The 23495-nt window shown below is 38.5% G+C and overlaps 1 protein-coding gene across 1 annotated transcript; it reads left to right on the top strand.

Annotated features, from left to right (window-relative positions):
• Nucleotides 1–707: 707 nt before the first annotated feature.
• Nucleotides 708–22784, top strand: b3galnt2 (beta-1,3-N-acetylgalactosaminyltransferase 2). Its single transcript, XM_038284154.1, has 12 exons — nt 708–999; nt 2149–2275; nt 2618–2718; nt 14327–14526; nt 14664–14759; nt 15649–15759; nt 15879–15957; nt 16527–16710; nt 19863–19988; nt 21510–21669; nt 21756–21812; nt 22521–22784. The coding sequence occupies exons 1-12, from the start codon at nt 879–881 to the stop codon at nt 22647–22649; spliced, it is 1491 nt and encodes a 496-aa protein (XP_038140082.1). The 5' UTR covers nt 708–878; the 3' UTR covers nt 22650–22784.
• The last annotated feature ends 711 nt before the right edge of the window (nt 22785–23495 follow it).

A 23495-nucleotide genomic window follows, 5' to 3' on the forward strand; every position in this document is an offset into this window, starting at 1 on the left:
TGATGGCAGCAGCACAGCTGATATTTCTCTCAAGGATGGAGTCACAACCAAACAGGAACAGACGAGGGAAAGCTACTATGAGAAAAAGAAGAGAGAGGTTGAACTAACAGATTCTGCAGAATAGGAGAATAGAGAGAGAATGAAGAAGAATGATGAAAAAGGGTTCTCTATGTCCTCCAGCAGTCTAAGCCTATAGCAGCATAACTATAGAGATAGCTCAGGATAACCTGAGCCACTCTAACTATAAGCTTTATCAAAAACAAAAGTTTTAAGCCTAGCCTTAAAGTAGACGGGGTGTCTGCCTCACGGACTAAAACTGAAAGTTGGTTCCACAGGAGAGGAGCCTCTCATTCTACTTTTAGAAATTCTAGGAACCACTAGTAAACCTGCAGATTGAGAGTGAAGTGCTCTGTTAGGAACATAAGGAACAATCATATCTCTGATATAAAATGGAGCATTTAAGGCTTTATATGTAAGAAGGAGAGTTTAAAATTCTTTAAGGCTGGAAACATATTTTAATTCTTTTTTTTGGCTATTTATCTGTTATTCTGTGTTTTAGTTTTTCAGTTTGTTTGATTATCAGGATTTATTTTGACATTTTATTACTTTCAAGCGAACTACGTAGATATAGGCTAAGACAACCTTGAACTTCATTTCCCAGGGTGCACCGCGGAAACCCTCTTCGCTTCCCATTGGTCAGTGTCCCTAACCGGCGGAGGCAGGACTAGAGGCAGCGCTGGCAGCCCGGCGGAGAGCTGCGGAGCTGAAATGAAGCGCAAACACGGAGCGGCTCACACCGTCCACAGCCGCGCGGCTCAGGAAGAGGCTCCACTCCGCTCCAGCTCCACCCCGCCGCGGCTGAATGAAGGGCTCCGTCCATGCGGAGGCTAGCGCTCTTCCTGCTGCCCTGTGCTGTCGCCGTCCTGGTGCACTTGTGGTTGGCACAGCGACCCTCCTTCGCCTTCTTCTGCGAGCCGCTGGACAACAGCACTCACTCGGGTACTTTTAATTCTCCGCCTCCCTCCGCGGCTCTACCTCTCCGGAACTTTTCCCGCATGGTAGCAGCTGCTAACTTTGCCTCTTACCGCCTGGATGTGGCGATAAATCTCTGGGAGCAGATAGTTCATCTCTAGCTGGGTGTTATTATGTGTATTTTAGTTGTAAATAATGTCAATATTTTATTTCAGTAGTTTTGGGCGTTGCTGGAATAATCTGGGAGATTAGGATTCAGTCTTTCATCTATATAAACAGTTGCTCTGGATTATTTCTAATCTGTTTATTTTATTTTATTATTGCAGAGGTGTGTGGAAGCTGCTTTAAAGTGTAAATTTCACTGCTCCTAATGTACGATGGATGCACTTTTTTCTAATATTTTGATTTTTTTTCCTATCTTTTTTGTTTTATTATCAGGAGAAAAAAAACATTACTCTAAATCTTTTCGCTTTTCACATATTTATTTATTTATTTTTCCGTCTTATAGAAAAATAGAAGGGCGGGGGTCTGTCCTGTGTCAAAGCTTTATAGACATTTTAAATATTAATCACATTTATTTGCTCTCCATAATAATGAGGTGCAAAGGCTTTTACAGTTTTTCCATGTTAGACATTTTAATGGCATATATATTAGTATTTATAACAGTAAATATATGTTTTAATCCAGCTGGCTTCCTATATAATTATGTTTTAGTTATTATTACCTAGTAACCCAGCTCATTTAAGTCTTTTTTTATTCACTAGATCAATAAAAATACAAGCATTCATTTTAAGTTTGTGCATAACAGTAAAAAAAAAAAAAAAATATATATATATATATATTTTTTTTCTTGTAAATATGGATGTATGATCTGTTTTTTCCTACAAAAGAGGATGACATGCTTGGATTGGTGCAAAAAGGCTTGGTATCGACCTGGAGGCTTTGTGTTCATCAGAGTGATGAAACTGTCTCTTTGGGGACGGCGCTCTATAGCATCTTTGAATTAAAGACTTTATTTTAATCTTATAAATAAAATGAAAATATTGAAAACAAGTGATGTTGTTCATTTTCCACCTGGCAGAGAAATTGATTGTCTAACTGAATTTTGTTAAAAGTAAATCCGTTTTAAAGTTTTGAACTGATTAAAAAAATTGTTTTTTTTTTTTGTTATTGCAGATGAACCGTTGCCTTTCTGGGATGTTTTGGTGGGAGTCCTGTCAGCGCGGCATCATCATGACCTTCGACAAGCGATAAGAGAAACATGGCTGGGATACATTAGAGATCACCCACACTTTAAGCGCAGGTTTGTAAACTGATGCCTTAACTTCATCGCGCTCTCTTTACTTTCCCATCTGAACTCGTGTAGAAGGGAAAAAATAGCCTGCAGCTGGCAGCGGATCCCAGGCTCTGGCATCCATCCTTTTATCTCTACCTCACCACTGGGCAATATTGTTCTCTTTCATTTTTTTTTTCCTCCACCTCTCTTTCACGATCCGGGCCCCGATAAGGTGTGATGGCCTTTAAGCAACCCTTAGTAACCATGGTAACAGAGGGTGGAGAGATGGACAGGCTTTTGAGATGTTTTAGCTGCATGTTGCACTAAACAAAAGATTAACGCTGCTTTATTTCCTTCTCTTTTTCTCAGAGTGGCGGTGAAGTTTATCGTGGGTCGACACGGATGCCCCATTCCGGACGAGGACAGGGAGGATCCTTACTCTTGTTCCCTCCTGAACTTCAGCGAGCCAGGTAAGATGAAAAGGTCGGATTTTGCGGACTGCAATGTCGAGAGACGCCCTCTGCAATGTGCTGCAGCTGTCAGAGGCGGCTTTGAGGCAAAACAACAGCAGCGGATTTGATACAATGAAAAGAATGAGTTTTCAGCATAAAAAAAAAAAAGCTTTATTCATGCTCACCCACAGCTCAAGGACAACTTTCTTTTGCCTTTCTGTATCCAAGGCTTTTGTGCAAATGACTGACTGACTGGGTCTGCTGCTGGTAAAACAAGAAACAGCTTACTAACATGAAAAGTGGAGCTTATGTGATGCAACTAAGCATTGCATGAAGCATAAATGAACCCAGCGTTGCCCCTCTTCCCCTCATCTATGGGCAGAGCTGGTTATTTTCTTCTTTGCAAATTAGACCAAAATTTAGCATGCAAAAATATGTATTTTAACTAAAAATGATTATGAATATAATAATGAATATGGTTGAGTATTTTGGCTACAATAGAAATAATTCTTGCTACTTTCTGTTAGTCAATGTTATTGTGTCATAAAAATGCCTTATATTCAGTGTTGGGAGTTATTGAGTTGTCGATTCATTGTTGATTATTAACCATATGTTATGTCCAATCTAGTGCAGCGGTTTACTAGGCCTTGATCAGTTAAAGGAACTTTTCATAAGCTCACTGTCTCTGCTGCAGAACTGCACTGCTTTCTGTTTTTCAAGCAGGGAGGGATGGAGCAGGAGAGCACAGATAGAGGTGTATGTGAAGCCGATTGGCTGAGCAGCATTCATCAGTCACTAACTAGTGCTTAAAATAAAGATTTTGCAAATCGATTAATCAGTCAGTTATTTTTTCGATTAATAATGTGATTGTAAAAGGTTCCTTAACGGAGATGTTTTTTAAATAAAAAGAAATCAGGTGAAACTAAAGCTTTTCCACTTGAGTTCTGGGTAGAGCAGATTGAGAGATGAAATATTAAATGCAAAATGTTTATATATATATTTTTTTTATATATTTGATGACATAATCAATTAAAAAAATGTTTTAGTCTCTACAAAATCAACTAATGATTAATCCATTACTAAATTAGTTGACAATAATTCATTAATCGATTAATCACAATTAATAAGATTAATTGATTTAGGTCTATTGCTCACACAGACTGATTACATGAGGAGAGATTCAGATTGACTGAAGTCAATGGCTAAATGTTCCTGCGATTTGCTCCTTATATCCAGAAACAAAGACTTTTTCCATTTCAGTTAAAAGCAGCTCTTCTGTAACGGAGCTCCTGGCATCGACTCCATCAGCACCAACTGAAAGTTCTTCTTCAGTCTTATACCATTCTTCTTTTTCTTTTTGTTTTTACTTTTAAAGTGGTGTGGCTTTGGTTTAATTTGAATCCAAAATTGTGCTTGAAAGGTAATATTTTCCACTATTACACTTATTTTGTAGCTGCAGCCTGTTAATGTGCAGAGATATCAAGTTATAAAACATCTAGTTTGCTTAATTATTATTTTTGTTCCAAACTACTATCCACATCTAAATAGATATATTGCAACCAAGTGTCTTTACTCACTTGTGTCATCTAACACACTATAAAATGGTCTAAATTAGTAGACTTTTAGGTACATCTTTAGATTTCATTAAGGAATTTGTTTAGTTTTTAGTTCATATTAAACATTTTATATTTTCTCATTGAATCCCTAATAATATTTAATGTTTCAATTAGAGAAATTCATCCAAAAATTGACGTTTTAGGTAATAAAAAGTAAACACTTTGAATAACGAGTAGTTCCTTTTGTTTAAATAACGTGTCCATCGCTGTTCATGCTAATCTAAAATCAGGGAATTAAACATATTTTGGATGTGATATGAAATAAAGTTTTAATTTTTATGAAGCTCCCAGGTTAAATGATGTGTTTATGAGAACAAAAAAATAGCAATTTTGAACTGTGCCCTGCAATATTTAATGATATTCAAAGATAAACTGACCTCCATGAAGGTAATTGTCTATGAAAGCCGCCAAGTGATCTGTTTATTATGAGCGGAGTTAATCAAAGTAGGTGATACCATCAGTTTTTGAAAGATAACTTCAGGTGATTGAATCTTGATCAGTGCAGACTGAGTTTCTGCATAGACCTGCATGAGTTTTATAGTTTGATATTATGGGATCATTTTTGTGATATTCACACAGCAGTTGTACAATACAAAGGAAGAATAAAACAGACAAAAAATATTATCACATGCACATGAATAAATACTTCAAAAAATAAATAATAAGTCAATAAAGTTGAAGATAACAGACGATAAATAAATAAGGTAATTATTACAAAGGCGAATATATAAAGAAGCGAATTAAAGGCATACTATGCAACATTTTTCAGTTAATTAATGTGTTCCATAATGTTTTGGATGATTAAATTAGTCATTTCAGGTCAAAAAAAAGGTTTTCTCGGCCCGCACCCACAGGCTCAGAAGTCTCGTGCATTGCGAGAGTCGGTCTTGCTTTACGGCGAGAACTGCTACACGCCCCCAGTGAAAGGCATGCTCGTTGCTAGCGCAGTGGCGATATTTGTGCAGTTATCATGGCGGAACCAGCGAGAAAACAGCGAAAGCCCATGTCGGGTTATTTAGACACATGCATAACAAATAATGTATGAAAACATGCAAAATTTTCAAACTTGAAAATTGGAACAAAAAAGTCACTTACCGCAGTAGACATGGTGATTCGTTGCGTTCGCCTGTCTGCTAAGCTCAAAACAACCGCGCCTGGCTTGACGGAGAAACCAGAGGAGAACAGCTGAGCGTATTTACGACAGTGCACTTTTACTTTCGCCCTCTGGGGGGAGCCTCGCTGGAAAATCAACACCGGTTGCATAGTATACCTTTAAAAGAGATTCATACATTTATGTCTCATTGTATAATTTAATTTCTACCTACATTTATTTGTTTTTGTTTAATTGTATTTTTGGGGGCAATTCATTGTATGCTTATTTTTTTCTTGAGCATTTATTTATTTCTGTATTTATTTTCAAATATGGCCGAGTTGGTCCTCCATACTGTGTGTATTTTTATGTTATTACATTTGGTGATCATGCTGCCAAATTTTTCGACGTGCAAAAATATTTACATTAGACAGATATGCGATAGAAGCCCAGAGCATAATGAGCTGGCATTTATCAAGAGTCTACGGTATCAGTCTCTGAAGAACCTAAACAAAAATAAGTTTTGTGATCCGTTTCTGATTTTTTTTTTCCTCCTGATTAACACAGAAAGCAACATAAAATTTTAATATAGTCTTCTTGATCTTAAAGCCTTTTGGCACCAGGGCAGGGCTGGTGAGTGGGCGTGGATATCTGCTCATATTTTTCACACACTTTTATCTCTTGGCTGGAGTGATGGGGAAATGAAAAGGACTCTTGTTTCTACCAAAAAACAGCCAGATGAGAGACTTTTGGCATGCAGCAAAAAAATTACTCAGCACAACTACATTTTAGATGTATGTGCTACTGATTTTTTATTTATTTTTTTAATCCCTTGAATTTCTAAACTAGAAAAATTAGATCATTCGTAGATTTAAAAAACAACTTAAATACTGTATACTGCAATCAGACAGATCCTTTTGGAAATCAGAAAACTGACAGTCACTGGAATTAAAGGTTATTTCAAATAGACCCATGGACTTGCTCGGACATTTTAGAGGAACATGAACAAAACCCGTTCTTTTAGTTGATATATATCAATCTTGGAAGTTTATTTGCACCACAAAATTCATATTTTTTTTTTTTATTGTTTTGATGTTCTGATTCAGAGCTACAGCTGTCCTCATATTATCAGGGTTATCCCTCTAGTCATGCTTAGATGCACCATATATGCTGTAACTGGAATCAATTGTCAGATTGGACGTCTGCAGTGATGGTTACGTCTCTCACCTTCAGAGTCCGTCCAGCTCCCTGATTTCTGCTTGTCACGAAAACATAATTACCGCTCATCTGAATGGACTTTTTTCAGACGACAGCCTTTAAGGTCAGAGCAGCGTTTTATTTTTTTTCCCCACTCGCCGTCGCTGTGTTAATGGCTACATGCATTGACGTGATTTGCCTCAAAATCGCGGGCTGCTTCACTGTGAGGTGCTTAGTGTAATTGGAAGAGAGAAAAAAACAGACAGCTGCTGCTTTTAAAGACAGTTAGCTGCTAGACGCTGGATTCAGGTCAAAGCACAAGTTAATTTGTTGCTGAAACATGTTTGTGATGCATTTGTGTTTGGGACTACAATGACGGGAATGTTAATAAGCCCCTTAAACTTTGCTCTTGCTTTTTTGTTGTGAGTTTGTGCTTTGCATTCAGGAAAATTAATTTAGCTTCTCTTAATATTCAGCTCAGATAAATAACTTCTCTGCCCTATCAGGATTTCAACTTAAACAATACTGTTGAACAACAACACATCCACAGAGCATCTAGAGTAATTTACAATAAAAATATTAATAAAGAATAAGTAAGAAATACTTTATTTTTCACATTTTGAGGTGTCAAGAATATACAGATACTTTCTTCAGGTGCCAACGTTGACATGAATGGAGTCTGCACCAATGGGAACACTGGGTTAAGATCACCTGATTTAGAGCTCAGGTGTTTGTAGATCTCACTGATCTTTATTTATTCACTGGATTGCTGATAGACCATTGGTAGTACACGGTGCTTTGAAGTTACCAGCCGCCATATTGGTACTGCCTATTGAGACCCATTGGAATGTAAACAATACGTGCACTACAGCAGGCATTCCCAACCTTGGTCCTCAAGGCCCGCTGTCCTGCAGGTTTTAGAGGTTTGCCTCGAGGACCAAGGTTGGGGATGCCTGCTGTAGTGCACGCATTGTTTACATTCGAATGGGTCTCAATAGGCAGTACCAATATGGCGGCTGGTAACTTCAAAGCACCGTGTACTACCAATGGTCTATCACAAACAAGTTTTCACTTATGAGACAGTTTTGTTCACATCTCATGTTTAAACTGTCTGATTTACAAGTTTTCACTTTGTCTTTAATGTGACATGAAAAAACAAAATACATGAAAATGTTGAAACACAGTTGAACCATTTTCATTATTGTAAAAACAGATCGAATCGAAGTTAATCGATTTAGAACTGAATGAATCAAAATCGAATCGTTTCAGGACTTCAAATCTGTCTTTGTGCACCTAAAAAAAAATCCTAACTACATGTCGGACGGTTCCAAACCCACACAGACCTCAAGGGGAAGTGTGCAGACAAAAAGCAGCTGTGATTGGTCTTTGGTATGCCTTTACGGGTGCCTGTGTGGTCGTCCTTCTCGATTCGGTGTGCCATTTTTAAACACCGAAAGACCAAAGATTAATCGATGAGGCACGGAATTGCAACCACTTGTATGATGCCTCAGACAAATTATATAAATAAATATATCCTCTTGGAAGTCTAGCAACTCTAGATCCTTCTCCGTGACCGTGATACCTTGCAGACGTGTCATTGTTGTTTTGGAAGATAAATGCCGCCGCCGCCGAAGTTCTCGTGACCATCCACCGAAGTTCTTGCAAGTTCTTGAATAGGCTTCCCTTTGCACTTTGGCGGGAAACTGCTGTGTGTCCCTTAGGGTTGTCACGATACTAAACTTTTCAACTCGATACCGATACTAAGGAAAATACTCGATACTCGATACCATTTTCGATACCACAAGGACAAAAACAAAGACTCCAAAATTCTACAGAAATATTTTCATTAATAAATAAAATACAATAAATAAATACAATAAAGGTTGTATGCTGTGCACAATATTAAGCAAGCTTGATAAAAAACTTATAAAATTAAAATGAAGTGTTCCTTCCTTGGCTATGCTTTGCACACATAACAATGACACTAGCCAAACCGGTTAAGAAACAAAAATAATTCTCAGCAGCTGCACCTGTTACAAAAAAAAGTCTGAAACTGAAAAGTTTACAGAATTATTCAATCACACAGTTTTCTGAATATGCATTTTCCTCTATTCTGCACTTTAGATGAATGACTGCTTAGGTGCCACTGGTGGTGGCACTGTATCGATACTTTTAAAAACAAGTATTGTATCCGGATACAACGTTTCAGTATCGATACTTTTTTGAGTTTCGATACTTTTGACAACCCTAGTGTCCCTAGAAATTCCAGACCGACGGTGCAGAAGCAAACTGGTTCATGACCAGACCCAAGCGACATTTGATGTGTGCGGTTGCAGAAGTATATTCTGCCCTTAAAACTAACTCTAAACCTAACCATTACCAATGTCTACCTCACCCTTACCCTAACTCAATTGACACCTTAGCCATAAACCTAACTGTTAGCAAAATAGCATGAGGACCAGCAAAATGTCTTCACTTTGCAACAACTGCTCCTCAGCTCCTCACCCACACTATCTGAAGTACTAAATTGATGATGTACATGTGATATGCATGTACTGATTACATTGTTATGGTAATTGCATTACATTACAGGCATTTTTATGGCACAACTCTGTGGCAGTGTGGAGAACCGAGATGGCGGCTGGTGACTTAAGTTTTTTCAGCCCAACTGCAATGCAGTGAATAAATAGAGATCATCGGTAGACGCTAGGAGCTCCATGGTAGCACATTTCTCAGATTCAAGAAGACCAGAAAAGGAAGCAAAATAAGGCTGAACATTGGTTAAAACTGCAGCTTCATGTTGTCAAACAGCTGCTTTCAGCATAACACATCCCCTGCTGAACCCCAGTATAAAAGCTTAAAGTGCCAACTTGGCGCCTATATTTAGCACCTTTTTAGTCCCTTCTGACGACTTTGTTCTCTCATTGGAGACTTACTTATGAGGCCTAATTTGATCTACTGATTTGGGTTTTAATTAGGGGTGGAACGGTTCACAAAATCCATGGTTCGGTTCGGTTCACGGTTTCGTGGTCACGGTTTTCGGTTCGGTATATGTTGATTGTTAGCCTGACATGTTGGTCGTGTTGCTATTAGCATAAACAAAATGTGTTGCACAATGCTTGCACACTGTTTTTATCAACAACTTTCTTTCCGCCGTCATCGTAGGTCACTATAAATGCAAAGTGGTCCCATACAGCAGACCTATAAAGTGCTGCTGGCGCGTCTTCCAACTCCTGTTCTTTCCCACTCGCCATACCCACACAATTCTCCACAACAACTGATTTTTTTCTGCTACACCCGGCTACGCTGCTTTGGTTCTTCTTCTTGTTTACTACTGGTGGTTGGCTTTGGTTGCAGTATCGCTACCTTCTGCTCTGGAGTGTACACACTTCGCCTATGAGAAAAAGGAGCAGTGCATGAACCGAACGCAACACATGCGAATCGAACCGAATGGTTTGAATGGTTTTCATAAACCGTTCCATCCTCAGGTTTAATTCATTTAAGGTATTTTCAGGTAAGTTAAGGTTTGCTTATCAAAACCTGTTAACCATCTGGAGACAGTACAACTTGAGGTTGGAGTGAAAGTAAACGATTGTGCACCACTTACTGGCCAGGAGGGTCTATCTCCTTTTAACCTGGCAAGCCAGGTTTGGTTGAGTTAAGGTGGATCCACTGGGAGAGGAAAAACCCAGACAGAGTTTGAAGGTCCAAGTTTGTAATAAGGTTATCCTGGGACCTCATTTAGGGAAGCATTTAACTTCCACCTCATAGAGAGCTTTACACCGATTTCGGGGGATTTGCGATTTAACTAGAGATCTTCAGTTTATATTATTAGAGCTAGTAATGAGTTGCTTTCCTTAATTTTGTTGAAGCTTAGGAAAAAGGAGTCAGTGACAGAAAGAAACCACTAAAACGTACTAAATGTTATGTTGAAATTGTTTCATAGACATAGCAAAATAGTTTTTATACGTTTGTACAGGCATTTATTGAGGCCTATTTCAGCAGTTCTCCTAAGGGTTTCACATATTTTATAGCAATATTGGGTTAATATCCAATGGACTCTTTCAGAGAAATATATTATTATATAAAGTTTGGACTTATTGCCCATCACTGTGAGTGACAAAAAAATCTGTCACTCTAAAGTCACTGTAGTAACACTAAGTGCTTAACAAATGTGGTACTTAAAAGTCCATTGAGAACGTTGCCAGATGTGCATCAGTTTTGCATCCTTGTTTTAGTTTAAAGTCTCTCCAAGAAGTAAATGCTTTGTTTTATACTTGTTTGAGCCCTGTCCTGAACCTGTTCTTCTTTTCTCTTCCTTTCCCCTTTGGTCAAAACTAACTTTTTAGCAGGGGGAGATGACAAACCCCTCAGACGCCCCATAAAAACTTAGATTACATCAAAGTTATATAGTTATTTGGTTCTGCTTCCGGTAGTTTGTGAGTCTGGAAAAGTATGGAAGAAGAAAATGATTCTACATTTACACTCACTTATGTTCCATTTTCTGAAAAAGCCATCTATCACACAAACGTAATCATGTAAAAAAAAAAAAAAAAAAACTGTCTTAATATGCATCTTTGATATATGTAAAAAATTTGTAAACCTTTGTGCTTAGTAAAGAAAGTCCCTATGGTAATGACTTTGAAGTTGTATGAGACAGAGAAGGAGAATTATTATGCGAAAGTCCTATCTGCCCTTTGTGCAACACACTCTTGATAACTCCTTCCTCTGTCACCACCATTTAATTCAGGATGAGTGTGCTACCGCTCTCTCTTCTGTCACACCAGGTGGATGCTGAGCGAACTTAGCAGTTGTCTCTTTTGCTACTTCAGCTCTGTTAAATAAGATGGCATAAACCAGTGTGTCACCTAAAAGCCATTCTGTTACAGCCCATATGAGCTCCTCATTGTTTCATGGAACTTTTGCACCACTTGTCAACACATATACTGTTAAGATGTTTAAGAGATATTTACAACAAAACAAAACAAAAAAGAGAGCAAATTAATGCCAGATTGGTGAGATTCTCAGTCATCCAGGTTATAGTCATTCCAAAAAAGTTAAGAAACAATCCATTGGACTTTGTTTCCAAGTTTGAAGACGTTTCAATTTTTTAAATTCAAATTAGTGCACTGAATTTGAATTGAAAAAGCTTCCTGGATGGGAAGCAAAACGTCTTCAAACTTGGAAACCAAGTGGATCGTTTTTTGGAATAAAACATGATGTTACATAGATGGTGTATTACAATGTTAAATAATAAGTATTTTTCTTAAAGCAACATCTCCTAACTTATGATACGCCCAATGAGATGTCTGGAAGGATTTTTATTTTAGGTCAGTATACAGCACTTACTACATATCAATGCTACATGCAGGCTAGCTTTCTCAAAAAACAGAATAGAATCGAAAATCCCTTTATTTTCCCACAAATTGTGAAACAATAAAGGTAAAAAACTTGTCTATGTAACTTGAAAGGGTTTTATCCGTTGCTGATTAAGTCATGACCTGGAGCACAGCTTTATGGTAGTTTGAGCTCCCTTTAAACATGAGTTAACAAAGCTAAAAGTTGTTAGCTAGCACAAACGTTATGCTCATTCTGCTTTTTCTCATAGTAGCTTTGCCTCGTCTGTTCCTGTTTAGCTGTGACACTATTCTGGAGAGAAATATCAGCTGTGCTGCTGCCATCAACAGCCTTGTTTATAGATGTTGGAGATCTGCCTGTTTTTCAGTGTAGTCCTGTTTCTCTGACTGTGCCTGGCTGGATGTGCTCTCTTCCTGGACGTGGTCGCCTTTTACAGTTGCCTTTGGTATCTCTGCTTCTGTCTCCTTGAACCCCAGTCGGCCTTGGCAGATGGCCGCTCACACTGAACCTGCTTCTGCTGGAGGTTTCTTCCTGTTAAAAGGGAGTTTTTCCTCTCCACTGTCCTTACAAGCATGCTTAGTGTGAGGGATTGCATCCGAGTCAATGAGTTGATGCAATCAACCGTTTTTCCTTGGATAGAAAACTATGAATTAATTTGACTGTCTTGAGATGACATGTGTTGTGAATTGGTACTATATAATTAAAATGAAATTAATTGAAAAGCTATGATTCTTACTGTACCTGTTGAGACATATTTTTAGATCTCTGATGTTGGATTTAATCCACTGGAGGGAACATTTTCTTGTCTTCACAAGTAACTCCATGATTGTTATTCTGCTGGTCCAGAGTTGTCTGCTCACAGAATCCAAAACACAGAAGGAAACTTTTATTTTGCAACTTCTCTCTACCCAGCTTCTCTCAGGGGAACTAACCCTGGAAGTTACAGGTCTAGTGCCCCTAGTGGCTAAAAGTCTTGTGCCAATCATATCATTTAATGGTCAAACTAATCTTCATTATTATCAACTTAATTTGTAGAGCGCTTTAAAGCAGCTACTGCTGAAAACAAATTGCTGAATATAGCTAAAAATAATAAAGTAAAAATATAAAGTATAAAATACAATCTATGAAATAAGGCAATAATAATACTTTGTTTAAGCTAAATGAAAAAGGTCACAACAACTAAATTCAGCCAGCAAATAAAAATAAGTTTTGAGCCGTGTTTTAAAATTTGGCAAGAAGTAGCCTCCCTAACGTGCAGCCGGAGGCTATTCCATCAAAGAGGAGCAGCGATAGAGAGGGCTTTATCTTTAGAAACCATGTTTTAAATAAACAAAAGTAAACTTGGAAAACTGTGTCAAATGCTGTTTGGGTGCACCTATGCAAAAAAAATAAAAATAAAAATCCCTGCTAACAATCAGCTAAACCACCAGTCGATTTTATAGACCGTTTCAACTTAAGCTGCACTATTTAAATACTAAATGCTACATTTAATGTATAGATTTCCTTCTAAGGATGTTTATATTTTCTACAAGTATTTTTGATAATTGATTTTATCGTTTTGTTAAAAACTAGATTTGTTAAAATCTTAATTAGTTAAAAACTATATCTAGAAAATTAGGCTAAACAGGGAAGCACTGGGCCTTTCACTGGGAAACACTAATGAATACAAGTTTTTGGCAGCTCAGTCAGGAGCTCTATTAAGGAACTGAGCCACTAATGCTCTCCATGGAAAGAAAAGAAACTTAATGGCATCCATAATTTGTCAAATTTTGTTTGGAAACCAAGCTAGTTGTTAAATGTTTAAATAATTTACCATAACTACCTATTAAGTGGTATTACTAATATAACTGACTCGTCTGCACATCACTAACTGGCCTCTGCAAGCGGTGAGCTTTGCTCTGCACCGCTTGTTTAGAAGGTTTGCACAGGCGAGGCGTTTGTATTTAATCAGGACAGAAAACCTCGCCTACATCTTCAGATCCTGCAGTTCAATTCCATTCTGACAGGGAGGAAGACATTTAGTTTGATAAACCGCCGCTCGCTCCCTGTGATTCCTCACCTCTAATTGCCTTTATTTTGGAGGGAGCCGTGGAACTGGTGTAGATTGCATTGAAAGTGAAACGCCTGTTTCTCTTTTAACAGCCTTGATCTTTTCATCGATTTCCTGCATAATAAACTTCTCTGTTTGTGATAAAGAAGCCACAATGGGGAGCAGAAGCTCGCTTTAAACAGAAATCGAGAGAAGCAGCTCCTTAGATGGTGCTGCTTTAACATTGTTGTTTTATTTTCTACAGTGTTTATCACAGGAAAAGAAATGCATGTGGAATGGATATTAAGTGTACCTTTCTTGCCTTCTGTAATGCAGTGACAGGACAGGATGCAGAGATGGAGATTGTTAGAGTGGATCACCCGGCGCTGCTCGTCCCCTCTGATGTCACAGCTATCGCTCTAGACTTTAAGGTCCTGCACCCGGTGGTGATAACCCGCCTCGGGGTGTTCTCCAGTGGGACGCTAGCTGAACTTCACAGCAATGTGACGGTGAAGCTTCTGCAGCTGGACCAGGAGGTAGTGCACAAGCCTTATGGGTTTTTTTTCTGTGTGTGAATCCTCGTAGAAACAGAGCTTAGGGTCAGCAGGAGGACTCCATATTTTACTTTTGGATCTGACTTAATTCTTTGAAAATTCTTGGTTTTCCTCTGCAGGAGGCAGTGGTTACAGCTCGCTTCAGCTCCATTAGCATGGGAACCATGGCAAACTGGGTGTGGTACAAACCAGTGGAGCAGTTCATCCTGCCCAAGGTCAGTTTCTCACACAGGGTGCCTCACTTCAATGGAACCAGAGGAGAAATCCCCCAGGCTTGAATCAGGATCAAAAACCTGGATTTTCATCTTTTTATTTTATTTTTTTTCCCCTTTTAGCTTATAAATTAAATATATATTTTTTTGCTTATCTTTATTTGAATTATTCTTTTTTATTCTTAACTTTACACATTTAATATTAACAGAAACGATCTCCAGAGGTTTTTCTCGTCAGGTTAAAGATAAATGAAGCTATATTTCCTTGTTGGGGTTTAAAGCTTTAGTTTTGCAGCTTTAGAGAAATTTGAGTCAATGCCTGAAGTGTTGTGCTGCCCTGCCTGCTGCAACATTTTTAAATATCTTGCATTTACTCATTGCTTTTTGAGAACTTAACTTTGTTGCATAATGCAGGGAGTCAAGTACCTACATTTGACATTAGTCTTTAATGCAGTGGGGGGGGGGGGGGGTCAGATAGGGTACTAAAAGTTTTCCCATAATTTCTTGTTGCATTTTATGGTAATTTTTGCAGCAGACAAACAGTAAAGCACATGAAAGTATGACGATTCTCAGCTGAACTAATGCCTTTTACTTCAGTCTACTTCTAGTCTAACACTAGAGAAAACTTTAATGGAAACCATAAGTAGCTGAATGCTAAACGCAGCTAAATACTTCACAGGAAGTGAGATTTTTTTTTTCTTGCTCCCACAACTTTGAGAACCAAATGATGTTGTTTTGAAGCCTCTGATCAGCTTTTGATCCCCCGGCATGATACTGCTACCACCATGTTTAGTGCTGCATTTCAGGTTTTGCACTCGGACAACCTTTTTTTTTTTGTGAAATCGGAGCCAAGTATGACGTAATATCACCTGACTGAAGTTTGTTTCTTTAGGGTTTTGAGGGGGCGCTGGTTTGGGAGAGTCAGGACTCTGCTCCGCTGACCACTGTCAACTCCTCCTCTGTGGAGCTCAATGATGGAGGAGGTGTCCTCAAGTTCTCCTCTGTAAGTGTTTACATTTCAAAGAAACCCAGAGCTAGATAGCCAAAAATGTTAAACTTTAAAAAGTGTTTCATTTTTTTGCTCTCTCTTATTCTTTTTTGTATTGATTTGGGGAAATTCAGATTGCAGAGGGCATATTGCCTCACAGAAGTGCTCTTGGGTTTCCTGGTCTGGCTGGAGGCTTCACATTCACCATCTACGGTCAGTTCTGCAGGGGAATCGAATCAGCTGCATGAAAACTGTTCGAGAAAAACCCTCCAAGAAACATCTGTTATAAAAAAGATAATCCCGATATAAAATACTCCAAATGCATTGCTCATTCTGGCAGGTTATGTTATTAGGTTTTATTTATATAAATATAAATATAAATATAAATATATATATATATATATATATATATATATACCTGAAGGCAACTAAACTTATACGAAATGGACACCTGCCTTTGTTGGATTATTGATTTCTGCCTGCATGTTCTTATGTCTGCTTCTGTCTGAGAATGAATTCGCAGCTATTTTGTGTGAAATGAAAGGAAATTTATTATTCAGTATTTCTGAAAACAGAACTAATGATCCATTTTATAAGATATTGCAGCTTTATCATTCCATTGACAGCCAGTAATTAGTTATCTCTTAAGGATGCATTCTTGTTTAATATCTTCCAGAATAAAAACTTTTATTTTGCTTTTTATCCATCTCAACTTGTCTGCTTTCTTTTCACTCTGCATTACCTCCATGGTGTCGGTCCTTCCTTCACTACCTGCGCGTCAGATGAAGACGGATTGTCGGGACTCCTGCGAGGCCGCGCTGCCAGAATGGAAAGGCATGCCTCCGGTTTGAAGCGGGAGGATGCTGCCCTGCAGGAGGAAAGCCTCAGGCATGGAGATATCGTGTTTGTAGACGTGGTGGACACCTACAGGAATGTGCCTTCCAAGTTGCTTCAGTTCTATAAATGGTATGCCAAGTGCTAATGACTCGATTTTCTGTCTCCAAATTGCCTGAGCCCTCAGAGGAAATCAGCAACCTGAAATGAAAGTGTGCCTTCGCCTCAAAATGTCTTTGTGCTAAAATTACGGCTGCAATCACTCAGTCGGAGAAGCTCCGTCGTTGTGAGTCATCAGATAGCAGGATGTACTGCCTGAGTGCTATCAGGCTTTAAATTGACAGCTGCAGTGGATCTGGAAAGTGTACACATTCCTGTTCAAATAGCAGGTTTTAGCCATTTTATGAAACAGGATATTCAATATCACCCAGGTATAAACTTCTAAAGGAATAAATCTGCAACCAGCTGGTTGCAATAATGTGCACAACTTTAAACCAATAGATTGTTGATCCATCTGATTTATTCCAGCCTGTGAATGTTCTCCAAATCTATCACTGAAAAACATCAGTTAGCTACTGGTCTCTTCAGGCAGGGTTCCTGCAGGTCCTTAAAAAGTCTTAAAAGGCATTGAATTCTTCAAAATAAAACTAAGGCCTTAATTGGCATTAAAATGTCTTAAATCAGTCTTTCGTAGGTCTTAATTTTTAAAACATGATAAACAGGATTATTTTTATTAGGATTTATTTTTGTAATCTAAATAAAACGTTAAAATTGACAATTTTTTTATTTTTTAATAAAAAGAAATAAATAAATAACTGCTCGCCATTATTGGTTCCGTCCCGATAGTGGAACCAATAAAAGAGTTGTTATTATTGTTATTGTGGATATTTGGGAGATGCACCATTAACTTTTTATCTGGAAAATATGAAAAAGTGTAAATGTAATGAAAATTGTCTCCAGCCAAGAGTTTTCTCCATGGCTAAAACCAGTACCAAGGAACATACATGAGGCTCAGTGGATTTTGTTCAAGAAGCCATTCAAGTTCGGAACGATGGGAATTAAGGCAGTGGAGTCACACATGCGAAGCGCAAAACACAAAGCGTCAAAATCGAGTTACCGACAAACAGCCGATATTTCTCAGTTTTTATTTCACCCTTGTCTCTGCAACGCCTCCACTTATCACCAAATCAAACATACTAAGAAAACGATATTAACAAAAAATGGCAGAATTGCAACAGGTAGAGGACGAACTGAAGAATGCATGCAGTACCGTGCCATAGCTGCAAAAAAGACTTAGTTTATGTTATGTTGTGGCTTTAAAACTGATTTGTTTTGTTCCCTGCTAAAACAAAGTTTGTGAATTCAGTTAAATAATTGTTAAAATATATCTGTCATTTGTGTGTTTTTTGCTTTCTTCCTGTATGGAAAGTTTTTCAAAATTTGAACCATTAGTGCAGTGGTTTATGTTAAAATAAACCACTAAATTCACAAGAAACACAAGAAAAACCCGCTTGCGACAACTATATCCAGTGGTTTATGTTAAAATAAACCACTGGATAAAGTTGTCGCAAGCGGGTTTTTCTTGTGTTTCTTGTGAATTTAGTCTTAAATTTTTATTTCAAGTGGCATTAAAAAGTCTTAAAAAGTCTTGAATTTAACTTGCCTTATGCTGTAGGAACCCTGTCAGTTGACCCCAGATTTTTTATTTTAATGCATTCTTTATTCTGGCTCGGCCAATGGAAGTAATTCATAGTCGATATGCACTCATATTAATGCTGAAGAATCAAACGCATTTTCTCTTCATGTTTTTAGCATAAGGTTTTTTATCTAACAGACCGGTGTAGCTCTATTTCATCCACTTTGACCCAAAATGTGGTTCCTTTTAATAAAGAGTATCTCAAAGCGCTTGATGCCACCACTGTGTTTCACTGTGGGTATGATTTTTTGTTTTTTAAGCACAGTGTTTAGAGTTTTGGGGTGGGGATGGCTCCTCAGTGCATTACCGAATTCCTCCAGCTTTACTTTCCTGCATCTTCCCTGCGGTCTGAGGCCATCTTTAGCTAATAAGGACTAAGACGAGGCTTAAAACCAGAGGGGAGAGTCTTTTTTATAGTTGGCCACAGACTATGGAATACCATGCGCTCCATATACGAACAGCCTCCACAGTAAAGTATTTTAATTCTCTTTTTAAGAAACAATTTTTTTTTTTGGCTTTTAGCACTGCATACCTGTGTGGTCCTCTGTGTTCTTTTTATTTATTTATTCATTTAAAACTTACTGCTTTTATGTATGCTATATAAATAATAAATAATGTTCTATATAAATAAAGTGGATTAGATTGAATTGGATTTTGCCTTTTGGAACAAAGTTCAACTAAAGTTCAGGTTTGAGGCCAACTAAGTTTTATCAGATGATCACACTTTCTAGCGTTTTTCATTTTTTGTTGACCTGAAAGGCTGAATTGTAACTGAAGCATCCGGCGCCTTATAAAGAGAAGCAACACCAGACCATGATGCTGCCACCATCGTGTTTCAAAACAAATATAGTTTGGTTTTTTTGGGGGTTTTTTATAGTTTGTGACCCTGACCTTAAGACTGTAACGCATTTTTCTTTAAAGTTCTAATCCAGACAAGATATTTTCTTTGAAAAAAAAGGCCTCTTACCTGCAAAGTCAAATATTAACCTTATTTAATGACAAAGGATTTCTGACTGACGACGTTGCAAATATTGTTAAACTCCAACCAGGTCAGCTGAGCTTTATTCAGATGAAGAAAAGTTGATGCCTGGAGGTACTCAAGTAAAAGTCTAAGGATCTGCAGCCAGTTAATTACAATAGGCAAATAATTTTTCGCTTAATTTATTTATTATATTAGCAGCCTCTTCAACAAGCTGTGATATATTAATATTCCGCTCACTCCTTTCTGCACTGTGTGTACAGAGGAATTCAATAATCCGTCCTCCATTAACAACTCATGTTGCTAATATTTCTGTATTATTATTTAGCCCTAATTTCCCTCAGGGGTTTGATAAAGGACCCAGCTTATTTTTATTTTATATCGTTGTTAAATTAGACAGGATTTATCACACAATTAAAGGTGAAAAGATGTTGGAATGTTTTTTTCATGGTCTCATCTTACTTGGCCTTTTCCCAGGAGTGTTTTCACTTCTCAGGTACTCTGTTTGCAGACCTCTTGCTCTCCTCTCTCTCTGTGGTATTTGAAAGTAAATCTGTAGCAAACAGTAGGATGCTCTTTAATTAAAGTTGCAAATTCCTTTTCTTCCAGGTCTGTGGGAAACGCTGACTTCAGTCTGCTGCTGAAGACGGATGATGATTGCTTCATCGACGTGGACTCGGTGTTAATGAAAATTGACCACAAGGGTCTGAGGCGCAGAAACTTCTGGTGGGGGAAGTAAGGACATTTAAGTCTTTGATCCTGTTGATTTGTTTTGGGTTTTTACCAGTGATGTTATGAGATGAGCCGAGGCGTATGTTGAGTAATGGAGGGGGCGTTTCCCCGAAGCGCGTGTCGAGGCGTGATACCACGTGACTGCGTCGCGAAGTGGTTCGGGAAGCACAAGAATTTTGACAGGCATCTAAACAGCCTCAGTGTTCAGTCAAGATGTGGGAGTTTGCTGTCAGCTGGATAAAGTTTGGATAGATTCTAAGAATAGATTGGCTGGAAAAACAACCAATCTAGTTCCTTAAAACTATTTTGGCTAAATTAAACAATGTAATGATCAAAATCTGAGCAAGCCAACGTTGGTGTGAAAACGTTAGTGTTAAATAGTATTTTCTCTATCAAACAATTAACAATATAAGGCTTCATCTGTAAGACAGACTCCCTCTCCTGAGGTTGATGGTTCAAGATCAACCTTTGGCTTTTGAAAGTTGCGATTATATTTAGTTATTTTTTCTAATGAGTCTTTGCATTGGTTTGCCCTAGTAAAGATATAGATTGGGTATAAACGCTGCCAAATTAGGTTGCTTTAGCCAAAAGATTGGCTGAACACAACTTCCAACCAAATTAAAAACCAAAAAATGTGCAAAAACTATGTTTGAATAAAAATGACTAACACCTTTCTTTTTACTCATCATTGCCCAATTTGCACAAAAACTTTCACTGTCTGAGTTTATTTCACTAAAATGGCAGAAAAACTGCACCTTAAATGAAAAAAGAAAAAATCACATATTTTATTACAAACTGTAGTTCTTCACTCAACCAGTAGGCGGGGGCATGTTCACATGGAGCCTCATGAACTGTGGTAGCCTCGTGAGACCATCCTGATGTCACAAGCTTTCAAGGTTTCACTCGCAGTTCAGTCTGGAGACTCTCCGTTAAAGAAAATTTGGAGCCTTTCAGCAAACGAACGTCCAATCAGCGTTGGCTTTGAGGCGGGTTGAGGTGTGACGCAACGAGAAGCGCGACAGTTCAGTCTAAAGAACATGGCGGCTTCAGCCGAAGAAACTAGCGTCAGCGTGGCTATCGAGCAAGTTTTATCGGAATTACAGAGTATTTCTTCACTGAAAGAAGAGCAAAACACTGCTCTGGAGGCTTTTCTCAGAGGAAAAGATGTTTTTGCTCTTCTCCCGACTGGTTTCGGCAAGAGTTTGATCTATCAATTGGCTCCTCTTCGTCGTCGCTCTGTTAGTACGTCATATGCTTCATTGATCTGATTGGTTTATTTGGCCCGTCTATCACCAACATAGGCCAATCAGCTAACCAGTATTTTTGCCCCTTCCTAAAATTACTTCAACGGAAGGTTTCCAGATGGATATGCGGAGCAAATCCACCTGGCGGAGTCAGGTTAGAACTGTGGGGATTGTTGAAGCAATTTGGCCAAACGGTTCAATGCCTCATGAGGCTACATCTCACCATCACTAGTTTTTACCCCGGGCTCTACTTTTGACAGCATATTACTTCCTGACACAGTTTCAGGCAGAGCTGGGCCGTGGATCGGATCGGAAAGTGGCAGGAGCTGGAGTACGCCAGCCCAGCTTATCCTGCGTTCGCCTGCGGCTCAGGATACGTGGTTTCTCACGACCTGGTCCAGTGGCTCGCCGGTAACGCAGAGCAGCTGAAAGCCTATCAGGTAGAGATCAGTGAGCGATGAGCAGCGGAGGCAGATCATCGTTACTGTAGAAATGAGCGACCTGTCTGGGTTTTTTTATATTACAGGGAGAAGACGTGAGCATGGGAATATGGATGGCAGCTGTCGGGCCGCAGAAGTATCAGGTAAAACAAATGAGAATCGCTTATCAGACTTTTGATGCTCCACGTTGTTCTGTCCAGTGTTCACTGTACACCTTTATTATAGCTGGATTCATAAAGGTCAGGGCTTGACATTAGGAGGGAAGATACTCCAGGAGAAAAAATGAATAAATGCAAACAAATAACTCTTCCTCCAGAGGAAAGCAGCAGCAAGGCATTTGCACATTACATAAAAGCAAAGCTGTATGAAGGAAGCCTGACCTTTATTTGTACATGTTTGTAGCTCATTATTTTTTCCTTTCCTGAAGAAAAAAATAGGAGCAGAGGTCATGTTTAATAATGGTTTATGATAAGGTCAGATGAACTACAATAATACTATTTTAAACAAGTATATTTCTTTGGAAGTAAAGTTTTATTCATGATGTATTTATGACTGTTAAAATGTTTTTTGTTGTTAAACTATACAATATTAAACAATCAACTCAGTGCAGCATTAAATAAAGGGGATCTTCTCTTGTCTTATTTTTTTAGGTGCCTCTATTGTTAAAACATTTTGTCTTATTGTCGATTAAAAAAAAAAAATGTTATAATTGTGGGATTATGCTGCTGCTGGAAAACATTAACCTATTTAAATGCTTTTTATTGTCTTCACCGGGAGGTTCCAACAAATTAGTCCATGTAATTAATCCAGCCTGAGTTTGCTGCAGATAATGAAATGACGTCTGTTTTCAGGACGCCGGCTGGTTGTGTGAGAAGGAGTGCTACCTGGACATGCTGTCATCTCCTCAGCACACAGCCAAGGAGCTGCGCATCCTCTGGGATAGGAAGAAGGTGTGTGGAGACCCCTGTGGGTGTCCCTGATCGGGCGCCGCTCCAACCCTGTAGCACTGTGGGTAAAAAAAAAACAAGAAAAGATGCACTTAAACACTTGTTCTTGTTCAGTTTCTGGAGACTTTTCTTTACTCACAAGGTGGTGCATTTAATATTATAAGACTTGAAGGGTAGGATTTTTTTCTGATGATTTACAATGTTAAAAATATTAGAAGTATTAGAATAAACAATCTGCAGTAAGGGTTTGTTGTATTTTACCGTCAGTAACTGTTAATTATAAGGTCAGTTTCACCAGAAAAATGATCTGGAAAAAATAAGAGTTTTATTAAAAGGGAAGAATCACATAAAAAAGGTTTGTATAATTGTGATTTAAAGGAGATATTCAATTGCATTTTAAAGACAACTGGTCCTGCTTTGCTTTATTTAGTGAAAATGTTACCGTCCCCTCACCGTTTGTAGATTCCTCACAAGCAGAAATTATTTGTACTGTATCAGTTCTCGTGCGAGTAGTGAGCGATGTGGCCTTACTGTGTTTGTTCAGCATCATTCTGTTCGTACGTGAGCCTTAAGCACAGACTGGAAGAGCGACTACGAAGCGGACATTGGAACCCAGAGGAGAGATGAAGGACTTTGCTTCCCGTTTATTTCGGGGCAGAAAACTCTACTGTTGCGGCTGCAGCTTTAAGGTTTGACGTATGCAGTCGGGCAGACTGAGTTTTCTTGAAAAGGAATATAAAATCAGCCCTAGTAATTGTGTTGCCGTGACAGGGGGCTGAAATCTGCAGGAATATTTTAAAAAGGAGATAGAAAGTGTGAAGCGCTCCCCCTTTGCTCTGATGGATGTTAATCTGAAGCGCTGACGACAGCAGAAGCAGT

The sequence above is a fragment of the Cyprinodon tularosa genome, unplaced genomic scaffold (genome assembly GCF_016077235.1).
Source record: "Cyprinodon tularosa strain WSP-4 unplaced genomic scaffold, ASM1607723v1 ctg199, whole genome shotgun sequence".
Taxonomy (NCBI): domain Eukaryota; kingdom Metazoa; phylum Chordata; class Actinopteri; order Cyprinodontiformes; family Cyprinodontidae; genus Cyprinodon; species Cyprinodon tularosa.

Bases quoted from the DNA above. Each gene is read 5' to 3' on its own strand.
- b3galnt2 (XM_038284154.1), top strand. From the start codon at position 879: ATGCGGAGGCTAGCGCTCTTCCTGCTGCCCTGTGCTGTCGCCGTCCTG. The intron at 2,276-2,617 runs GTTTGTAAACTG...TCTTTTTCTCAG, and splicing joins CACCCACACTTTAAGCGCAG to AGTGGCGGTGAAGTTTATCG. The intron at 21,670-21,755 runs GTAGAGATCAGT...TTTATATTACAG, and splicing joins AGCAGCTGAAAGCCTATCAG to GGAGAAGACGTGAGCATGGG.